This window comes from Oryzias melastigma, linkage group LG16 (assembly GCF_002922805.2).
Source record: "Oryzias melastigma strain HK-1 linkage group LG16, ASM292280v2, whole genome shotgun sequence".
NCBI classification, from domain to species: domain Eukaryota; kingdom Metazoa; phylum Chordata; class Actinopteri; order Beloniformes; family Adrianichthyidae; genus Oryzias; species Oryzias melastigma.
Genome location: NC_050527.1, coordinates 24,319,695 through 24,330,940, shown reverse-complemented (window position 1 = coordinate 24,330,940; position 11,246 = coordinate 24,319,695). Strand labels below are relative to the sequence as shown.

The following is an 11,246-nucleotide window of genomic DNA, read 5'->3' as shown; positions in this document are numbered from 1 at the left end:
ACCCTCTCCAATGAAATTTGTGTTTTCTGTGTTTTTAACATGTTCTTGTATTTTTCTCATGACAAAGGAGATAAATAAAATAATTTAAGATTTAAATAGCTTTTCTGATTATTTTTTTTAATTAAATAAAAATGAGCAGTTTGAAAAAGCTCAAATTTATAACAGCAGGTGAAATGGGTGGACCCAAGTCTCCCTGCCCCACTCCATTCTGATGCATCCATTTGCAGACAAATAGAACAATGTATGTCTTTGTTTTCCTCATCTGAGCTGAAATCTGGACTCTAAACTGTATGGCTGGAAACTTCCTATATAGTTTATAATTTTTGTTGTACTGTAATGTATGGGGTGTGAGGGTCTGTAAGCTAGCGGGAGTTCGAGTAGACAAAGATGTTATGAGATATCAGTGTGGGGTTACTTCACATCAACAGTCAGCTTACAACTCAGCGATGAAGTTCTAATGAACTCCTGCCGCTCCGCAGAAACTATGTCCTAGAACAGGGGTCTTCAACTAAAATTTAAACTGGTCCAGTTAGAAACATTTCTTGAAGTCAAGGTTCAGAAAAAATAATATCCAAGTATTAAGTGTAATATATTTTTAACTAGCTGAGGAATGGTGCCACATCTGAATTTAATTAATAACCAACTCTCATTTCAAATTAATTAAATGCAATTTAAAACTTTTTGACAGTATTTAACGTCACAAAACACATGGAACTGTGCATCACATACACACAACAGGAACACTACCGAGACAGTTGCCAACATCATCAAGAAAACTAGATGAAAGGAGGATCCACCCAGCGAACATTTCAATGTGGGCTCCATATGGTTTACCTTTGGGCTGAATTGGTGGTTTGTCTGCAGGTTCCATGGTGGCCCCACCTGCGTTTGGCCACACTGGCTTGAGTGAGCACTCAGTAGTCCAGCTCGCTGGACAGTGTAGCTTGCTAACTCGCTATGCTGTCCACCGGGAATCTTGTTAGCTCGCTACGTTGTCTGTCGGGCAGCTTGTCAGCCCGCTACACTGTCCACCGGGCGGCTGGTATAACGTATGGACGAAGACCAACCAGATTCCTGTCTAATTCAGCCTTTCTGTGGGTAAAATTCCCAAATGTCTCTTTTACAAGTTTTCTCAGTTCAGGAACATCTTCAGCAGGTCGCCTACTTTATTTGATTGAATCTTCATTCTCTGTGAAATGTTTGGATCTTCTTTAAACATAGACTTTATGACTTTGTGACTTTTAATGAATAAATAAAGCAAAAACAAAATGACACAACTCTCAAAAACTGGTATTTTCTAAGTATAATAATAAACTCGAATCCATCGTCTCTGTAACTTTATTATTGTGAGATTATGTGAGAAATTCAAGAATCTATCAACACATATTATGCACAGCAGTTTGGTACATGGAAACAATAGTCTCCACAAATCCATATTTGGAGGAAGACTCCTGATTGTCTGTAAATATCAGCTTTATGTTTCTCTAAAGTCGAAAGCTCTTCATCAGGTTCCTCACGGCCCCCTTTCTCCCAAAATACTCTCCAAACATATATGGGTCCATATAGGATCACATGATAGTGAGAATGTGTTGCCGAACACTGGCGCCAACCTTCCACTATAGAGGCAATGTGGGATTCAGTATCTTGTCCAAGGAAGCTTCAACGGGCAAGGCGGGAATCAAACCCACAATCTTCCGATCAGGAGTCGACCGCCCTACTGCTGCACCACAGCTATGAAGTAGATTCACCAGAGTACAGGTGAAGTGCACACTTCTGCTCTAGTATCCTCTGCAGCGTGTGAAGGATCGAGTTCCACCTTGTTGGAACAGCTTGGATTAGGTTGTTGCCTGGTAGCCCAAGTTCCTTCTGAATATTTTGTAAATGCTGTTTGGCCTAAATGGAGTTATGGAAAAGAGTGGATCACATCTTAAGTATTGTGATGACATCTGTGAAGGCTCTTTGACTTGATAAACTGTCATTCACCACAAGTTGCAAGGTGTGTACAGCTGATATCTGGGAGTTCAGCAAGCCTCCTTCCTTTCACAATATTTTCTCCATTATCTCAAAGCACTAGTACCACTCGTTCTTTGTTTATATTCCATGCCTCAAGCATACTGTTTGAATGTTTCTTTCAGGTATTCTCCAGTGTGGGATCCATGCATTGCTTTTGCACTTAATAAGACTTGCTTTCTTTTCCATTTATGAAATGTCGTCAGGCTCATGAGAGACTCTGTCACACCAGACCAGCAGTCTGTGGTAAAGGACAGAAAGTAGCCAGCATTCGTGTTGAATCAGAGCTTTGATCTTGTCCACTATCTTCTGGTGAACTTCTGGGAGCTTTTCAGCTTTGCAATACTTCTCACTTTTCAGTGCGTATCTTGGCTCTGCTGCAGCCATAAGGTGCTTGAATGCAACATCAGAGACCACAGTGAATGGTTGATTGTCAGTGGCTATCATACCCAAGACAAGTTTCTCCATAAGTTTAGACCCGCTGCCAGAATTTATCCACTTTCTTTTTTGTTTACTAAACGTGTCCAGTATTGTTGGTTCTGATTCAGCTTAACACATCTTCTGAGCAGTAGTAAATAACTTGGGGTGATAAAGTTTGAGGATCGACCCGGCAATGAACAGTTATGCACTGCCAGTTATCATGGGAGGACAAGCCCCTGCATGGGATGGACCACTCGACCATAACAGAAGTGGCTGATATCAAGAAGCCCAACCAATAGCTAGAAAGAGCTGCACAAGCCCTGAGCACCAGAGCAATGTGTAGGGTATAGCAGGATGTAGAGGGTTGGCTGGTAAAGCATACATGGAGAGCCACAACCAAGTGGTTAGGATAGTATACAGGAACATGCATGCAGAACATGGACTTGAAACCCCTAAGTCATAGTGGTAGGAAATGAGAGCGCAAAGATCCTGTGGAACTTCCAGATACAGATTGACATGATAGTAATGCGAACCACCCAGATAGTGTAGTGGGGGATATAGATCTTGGAGAACAGACCGTCATTGTGGTGGATGTGGCAGGACCAAGGAAAGGCAACATTGAGAAGAAGGAACATGAAGTTGCAATATGTGCTATGAGTCATCAGAAATGGTCTTGTAACCACAGCGTGTCCACTCTATAAGGAACTCAGTGAGCCTTCATGAACATAAAAGCAGAGAGAAGTTGGCTGATGCTGTTTTTTCCTAACTGCACGAGCATGAAGACTTTCAGCTTTCTTGTAACCTCAGCTGTGCTCATGCTGCTGCTGGCAGCCGGCTACACCAGCGCCTACAAGCCCGTCATCCTTGTGCATGGGGTCTTAAGCGGACCATCATCTTTTAAAAATCTCACTAGGTTCATTAAGAAGGTAAAACTTCTCACTGTGATGTGTTTCTAATGTGCTGGGCAGTAAATCTTCTTTCTAGAGCTAAAACATTTTAAATGTGGATTGCTTTACTTAGCAGATGTCTGTGCATCATAAAACCTCTAAAGGTTTATAGCATCTGTAAGTCTGTGCCTTTTCATTTTCACTTTTACATTTAACATGAGAGATGCAGCTTTAACTGTTTCTGTTACTTAAGGTCTTTTCACTTTTAAGCAGCTGTTAAAAGAGCAGATATTCCAAGAAAAGTGAGATGAAGATCTCCCAAACTGAAGGCTCAAAAAAATCTAAATGAGCTGTTGCTGCTTTTATACATTTTATATTAATCCAGGGCTGCAGCACAAGTTGTGTTTTCACCTTTTTCAGATGTTCAGTTCAAAAATAGACACAAAACGGTTGACAGCAGGTTTCAAACGGCAAGAAAAGTACTCCACAGCGGTGATGTGTAGTACAAGTTTCAAAATTGATGTATTTCTGCATGATTGTCCAGTGGCACAAAAGGATTGTTTCTAGAATGAATAGGAGAAACCTTAATTTAAGGAGAGAAAAGAATGGACATTTGTGGTTTTCTTAGATTTTATTTGAATTCCGCATGGACAGTTCTTAACATTCCCATTCAGTTTAAACACGTTTTAAGTATTGGTTGAACTTTTCTTATCTTTTGTGTTAAATATTTTCAGGTTAGTGTGCCCTGTAACAGACTGGCGACCTGTCCAGGGTGTGCTCCGTCTTTGCCCGACAATGACTGGGATAGGCTCCGGCAACTTCGTAACGGAATGTAGCAGTTCAGAAAATGGATGTTAAGATTAATAATACAAAAAAAATCCAAAATTTAGTCTTCAAGTTTAAGTTTAAAGGATTTTTAGAACAGGTGTCAACTTAAACTGAAACTTAAAACATTGTTTTGACTTGTATAAGAAAAACTGAATTGTGAAGCCACACTGTGTGCTGCAACATCCTGATCAGCTGTGTTTGTTGAACGTATGTCATGTACAGTTTAGATCTTCCCATGTGTAAAGCCTCATCACTGTTACGCTCCCTGAAACCCTGCAGGCGCATCCAGGTACCGAGGTGACAGCGATTGATCTGTTCAACAATGAAGAAAGCACTGAGCCCATGTGGGAGCAGATCGACGGCTTCGCGAAGGTCATCCAAGAAATCATGGACAAGTCTCCAGAGGGAGTTCATCTTCTGTGCTACTCTCAAGGTTTACCAAAACTCAGACACAATTTAATCTGAGAATCAGAAAATATCAGATGAAGCTTCACAGTGGCTCATAGTTACAGTTTCCTCACCTGATATCACGTCGAGCCACGAGGGACACTTTTCATCTCTGTGTGAAAGACACAGCAGGCCTGCAGTGGATCATCTGAGAGGCAGCCTGGTTTTTACAAAAGGCTTGTTACACTCTTCTGACCACTGCCTCCACATCACCTGATAAAGGTTCAGAATTCAGAGAAAACAAAGCGTAAACCTCCTCATTATCTGTAACGGCACAAAGACAATCATGGTTTGATAGGAAACTTAAATACTAAATAAATGTACGAGAGATTACAAACTTTAACATCAACACAACGTTCATATTTGATCAGTAATGTTCCATTTTATCTTGCAAGCTGCCATCAATGCTGCAAAGGACTTTAGAGTCATTTCATTGTGTTCCTGTTCACAATCACTCATGCCTTCGGGTCAACTGCTGCCTCTTTTTGACGCTGCAAGTTCTCCATGATGTTGCACATTTTTTAAAATTCTTCGTGTTTGCTGCATCATTCTGTGTTTTTTTTATCATCGTGTTCTCAGTAAGTGTGATGGTTCTTTTCACAGTGTGTTGGTACCCGCAGTGACTAAACAGAACTGAACATGAGCTTCAAATGTTCCCTAAAAATAAATATAAATCAACAAGTCAAGTTTTTAGGCTAATGAAGGATCCTCACTGAAGAGCAGATGTCACTGTAGAACAGTTGAATTATGCACAAAGTTGTTGTCTGTAACTCAATACAATACAATAGAGGAGCAGTTTCCACAAACCTACATCTGCTGTATCTGCAATCAAAAGAGACTCTCAAGGCAGCCAAACCTTCATCTTATCACCCTGCTTTTACTCCATCTGCTGTTGATTTTAGTCATTATAATAGTTACTAGATGTAATGTAGAATTCTTCTTCTTTGTCCCTAAGCATTTACACGTGTTCTTTCCTGTATTGTGAAGGGGGTCTAATTTGCAGAGGAGTTCTTTCCAAGCTCCCAAACCACAACGTGCAGAACTTCATTGCGCTGTCATCACCACTGGCTGGACAGTTCGGAGGTCAGCAAACTTGGTGCAATTGTTGAATCATTGTAAAGCTTTAAAATGAAAAGTGTGTTCTAACTCCACAGTGACTGAAATGTTACATGAGATTATTCCTGTTTCTGGAAGAAAATTAGTGTACCTTTTATGCTACAGACAATTTGCACAGATGCACATTTCTATTTGCAACTATTGGAATGGTAAGATCAGAATTCCTAATGAGAGTTTTTGTTTATTGGTTGCAGAAGAATAGAAACTACAACACGTGTTTTGTCTGCAGATCCTCTTCGCAGGGTTAAATACCTGAAATTCAACAACTTCCTTCCACTGCTGAATGGTGAAAAAGCGCACGGAAAAATGGCAGGTAGTGGGTTTGGTTTCCTTCTTCTTGTTTGGCAGATTTTAAAGCAAAAATACTGTAAAGAAAAAAAAAGTACGTATGTGATCACTTTTGCAGAGTGGAAGAAAAACTTCTTGCGCATCAAGAAGTTGGTGCTGATTGGAGGACCAGATGATGATGTCATCACCCCGTGGCAGTCCAGGTATCCATGTCTCCACTCATTTGTCTAACACATCATGAATGGGCAGGGACTATAAAGGCCTGCTAATAATTTGTGAAATCTGGAAAGAGTATAAATATCCTAACCGCAAACATTAAAAAAAAAAAAACTATGCTTAATGACGTTAATTAAACAGCCCATGTTACCTGTTTTAGGGGCTTTATAAAATGAAATAAAGTAGGTTTTCTTTATTTTAGGATTCAAATTTTAGAAAAACAAAAAACATTTTTTTGCACATTTTTTTACCTTTATAAAAATCGTTTCTTCTCAGGTTGTATTCAGATTGGATATATTTTGTCAGCCTAAAGTGAACCAGAGTTTGCTCCCCCATTTAATCTGAAATAAATTTTCAGTCTGAATACACCCAAGCGGACCCTGGTCCAGGATCAGGAACCTCTCTAGGCTCATCTTTTAAGGTGGTCTTGGTTTTGTTAATAGATTTTGGTTCAAAACAGAAATCTCTGGTAGACTGCAGCCTGAACATAGATCAAGCGGAAGGTTCAGGACTCAATCTGGACCATATTAAGCAGACTCGGTCTGGACCAACTGACTTTTCCAGTCTGAATTCACCCTTGGTAAATGTGCCGTCAGGGAGTGTTCAGTTCTACCTGAAGGTCTTTTTGTTTTGGCTGCAGATGAATTCTAGTTGATTCTTTCAGTTGATAATGTAAGATCCACCTGCAGCTCATTCAACATTGTCAGAAAAATATCTAAATACATCTCTTACTTGTCTGATCTCACTAATGCCTAAAGAAAACATATATAATCCCTGACCATCTTGACACATTTGTGCATGATGCAGAAATATTTTGAATGGTCAAAGTTAATGTTCAAAACATTGACTGTATATAGACAACTGGATTGAGCGAGGGTAACATCATAGAAAATGTCTCACTTCTGGCAAAATTTGCCCAAGTAGTTCTTTTTCCCTTTATTCATTTAATAATCACTTCATTAATATGCAATTTTATGTGAACAAAAAAAAAACAATAATACAGTATATTCTTTGCAAAGAGTGATTTTTAAAAGTTATTTCTTTAAATGTTTGTGGCAGAGCAACAGTAATTTTTGAACAATTATACGATCACAACATGCTTGTTTTATACACGCAAAAAAAAACCCATTGTAATCATGTTCATGTTCAATTGTAACAACACAAAAGTGAAAAGTGAAAGTTTTATTATTTTTTTGCCATAATACAAGATTTTACTTTAACAAAAATTGTTTCATTTATTTTTGGGTGAATAAACCGTTTTATTTTAGTAGCATAATGCAGAAGTGCTGTCTCTTTAACACAATGCATTATGGGAGATGCAGTGCAAAAACTGACGCTGATGTTGGACAGACTCACGTCTCTAAACTTCACTATTTTGTTCACTTTTTCCACGGTCTGACACCGGATCCCGCAGAAAGCTACACCGCTGAACACAAGCTTTAGCTGTCATTTTTGTTGGAAGTTTGAGACTTTATGAGAACAAAAAAGTTACAACTTTTGATTGGTCAGACTGATGACATGATTAAGCCTATAAGAATGATTGGCGGAGACAATTGGAGGGGCGGAACTTTTCCAAAAAACTGTCATTCTTATCAAAAAGTCTTTATTGGAATCTAATGAACACAAAAACAAGTATTTTAGGGTCTTTCATATTCATAACTATTCTGTGTTTTATCAAGAACCATTTGGAGGAAAACAGAGCTGATAACCTGGTGATAGAAAATGTTTTAAGATTAGTGAAAATGAATAATTTCCCACGGCACACCTGAACATCTCTCATGGCACACTAGTGTGCCGCAACACACTGGTGGAAAAACACTGGTCTATATACAGTCAATGGTTCAAAAGTGTTTTATATTGTTTCTTCTTAGCTTTAAATTTCTGTTTCTTCTCCTTTTCTCCAGCCAATTTGGATTCTACAACAACAATGAAACCATTATTGAAATGAGGAAACAGATGGTGAGTGGTTGCAAAAGCATTTAACCCCACGTTCAGTTATAGCTATCAGTTATTGTGAGATATTACAACAGGAAGATATGTTAAAAACTAGTCAATTAATCCATAAATTATGACATTGCATAAATTCTCTGAGCAGATCGTCACTTAAGATAAAAATAGGATTTTCTTGTCTTTCTGCCTCAGTTTTACAGGAAGAACACGTTTGGTCTGAAGACTCTGGACACTCGCGGCGACTTAATCATGTGCACTCGGTCTGGGGTCAAACATACGGAGTGGCACTCCAACAAAAAAGTGTTTAAGAAATGCATTCAGAAATGGTTTGACTGAAGATGAGACGACTCTGGGTTCAGTGCTGTCTCAAATGAGCTTTGCATGAACTTAAAAAAAAAAATCTGCAACGCCTTCAAGTTCTAGTTATCAACTCTTAGTGGCATCTAGTGGTCAGGTGTAGAACTACAACCAACTGAACACCAATATTCAAAAAGAAATTCCTTGAAGCACAGGCAACCATAAGTGTGTTTCCATCTGTCAGTTTATGTTTCATTTTAGGACAAACATTTTAATCTTTAAACTGCATCATTAGATAATGAAATAATTAACTAGAGTTTTGATGACGTCCTTCAAAATAGATTTAAAAGTTTGTTTTTATGAAAATGAGAAATAAATAAGGGATTAAACAAAAGATTCCATTAGAAAATGTAAAATGTATGCAGCTTCAACATGGAAAAATTGCACTGATTTTCAGTTTGAGCAGTTTACATAGTTTGAGTTCACATGGATCCACTCAGTTTTTCTGCTTCTTATTGCTTTCTTCTTTAATAAACATTTTACTTCTGGCAAATTTGTAGTAATGATTTATTTCTAAGATGTAAATGTTCTTTTTTTTGCTCTTTTTGTTAGGGTTTTTGAAGACTAAAACTGGTGACAAAAATGCACCCCAAGCTTCACTGGTACACATGTTGAAGACATCAACCCCCCCAAAAAGAGTTGAGGAGAGCTTTGGTCATCCACCGCATAAGAGAAAGAAATAACATGGAATCTGGACAAAAACATGCTTTAATATTTATATCTATTCTTAAAAAGAAAATGTTTGAATTTTTATTTCAAAACTGGGAGTTTTTTTTATCATTTTACTGCACTAGTGAGTTGATGTCCAACAAGGAAGACTGCAAACTTAGAAAAATGCTCTGTTCATGGGGTGTTGGAAGGATCATGTAAATGACTGACTCGAAAACACACAAGAACATCAGAAAAACAACTAAATCTTTCAACACCACATGAATGCGGAATAACTGTGTGTATTTGTACTGCATCCACTAGGATTAGACACCAGCATTACAGGGAAAATAAACCCAAATAAATTATTGATTTAATTTATACCAGTTTGGCAGACCAGATTAAATAGTTGAATATGGCCAAAGTTTGCCCACCCTTGATCTAGATGCTTCAGGTATTGTGTTTAATACTAAAATCTATTGCAGATTAATAAAAAAAAAACTTAACTGTAAAAATAGAAATGAAACAAAAGCTGACTATGAGCAACCTGCATTTGAAGAGGTTATAAGGCTGGAATAGTTCAGAAAGGGATAAAAAGCAGAATTAACCAAGAAAAAAAACGACTTTAGGTGAAGTTGTAAATGTTTGATGTCCAAGAAGAAGAACACATTAATGTCTATGTGTGACTTTAAAACAATTATTATTTTTTTACAATAGAAACAGTAGATTCTGTGAATGTTTATCTTTACTAAAACTTCCTTCTCCAGGTTTGAAGGAATTTTCTGGTTAAACTGAGAACTTCCTGAAAAAGTTTACTCGACATGTGTTGCCACCTGGTGGACATTACTTGAATTAGTTTGTCTGGAACTCGATTCACAAATGTACATTTTAATATTTATACAAATTATTTTGTTTTAGCAATAAAATAAAAGTCATTTTCTACATCATTTAAGATTTCTCATTATAAGATATTTTAGACATTTTTGTGTGAAATTCACTTGACAAGTAAATTTTTCATTTAATTACCGAAAGTAAAGTTTTAAAAGTATAAATTTTTTCTATCTAAATAAATCTAGTTGTATTTATAATAGAAACATGTAAAATTCTTTAAATTTGTGTAAATTTCTAATCTAATGTAATATATTCAGATGCTTTTTGCTAATGAAAGCAACCAGAACATTTCTAACCATGCCACAAATATACCATGCTTAAAAACAGAACCAAAACTCATTGTCATTCAAAACTGACAAATGAGAGTTGATTCTGTTCATTTCAACTGCTTGCCCATGCTGACTGAATGTCCTTCACACATCATTGGATTACACATCACAGTGGGTCAGTCAGTCTTATTGATCCTTTCTGACTTGGTGGTGATCGAGTTTTTAGGTTTGAGCTGGACTCAGAATAAAAACAAATAGAATTAAATACAGAAGTCTATTTTAAATAAACAAGTAGGTTATATTTGCTTTCAGATTTTCAATTCATCCTGAATCTGGTTATTAAAATCCAGTCATCTATCCATCATTTGCACTGGCTTTACCCTGTGTGTGGTTTTAGAGGAAGAGTTTTGGGCGGGTCAACAGCCCATCCGAATTTTAATAATAAAAAACATGTATGAACAGTAGAGCGAGAAAAAAAGAAAACATTTATAAACATAATTCACTATAATATAGAGTAATACAACTTTTTTAACTAAATATTTAGTTAAAACATTTAGTTTATACATTTAATTCATTTGGATTTAAATATTTAGCCTAAAAATATATATATTTTTTAATCAAATATGTAGTTTACAATTTAAACATTTAGTTTGTAAACTAAAAATAAAGTATAAAATATATTTAACTTGAAGTTTTTATATTTGCTTGCTCGTGAAATATCTAAATGTAACATTTATAAAAACATTAATAAAACCTGAAAATGTGCATTTGTAAAATAAAAACAGATTTTTTCCTCTTTCAATAGTCTAAATAACCAAAATATTGCTGTTTATAGATAGATATAGATAGATAGATATCTTTATTTGTCATTGCCACAGGTACAATGAAATTAAAAAGTGCTTTCTGATCCGTGCCAAGT

The 11,246-nt window shown here is 36.8% G+C and overlaps 1 protein-coding gene and 1 long non-coding RNA gene across 2 annotated transcripts in view; one reads left to right on the top strand and one right to left on the bottom strand.

The window, feature by feature from the left end:
* The window catches only part of LOC118599778, a 27,097-nt gene that overhangs the window by 14,503 nt on the left and 1,348 nt on the right, over nucleotides 1–11,246 (bottom strand). Inside the window, exons 2-3 of the long non-coding RNA XR_004949275.1 lie at nucleotides 5,961–6,073; nucleotides 4,667–4,805 (exon numbers count right to left, since the gene is read on the bottom strand). This is a non-coding gene — a long non-coding RNA (uncharacterized LOC118599778). The remainder of the gene's footprint in view (nucleotides 1–4,666; nucleotides 4,806–5,960; nucleotides 6,074–11,246) is intronic.
* LOC112136652 (lysosomal thioesterase PPT2-B) lies at nucleotides 2,873–9,192 on the top strand. Its single transcript, XM_024258501.2, has 8 exons — nucleotides 2,873–3,356; nucleotides 4,425–4,578; nucleotides 5,580–5,675; nucleotides 5,747–5,857; nucleotides 5,938–6,021; nucleotides 6,115–6,199; nucleotides 8,117–8,171; nucleotides 8,355–9,192. Exons 1-8 carry the CDS (start codon nucleotides 3,150–3,152, stop codon nucleotides 8,496–8,498), a joined length of 936 nt encoding a protein of 311 aa, XP_024114269.2. The 5' UTR covers nucleotides 2,873–3,149; the 3' UTR covers nucleotides 8,499–9,192.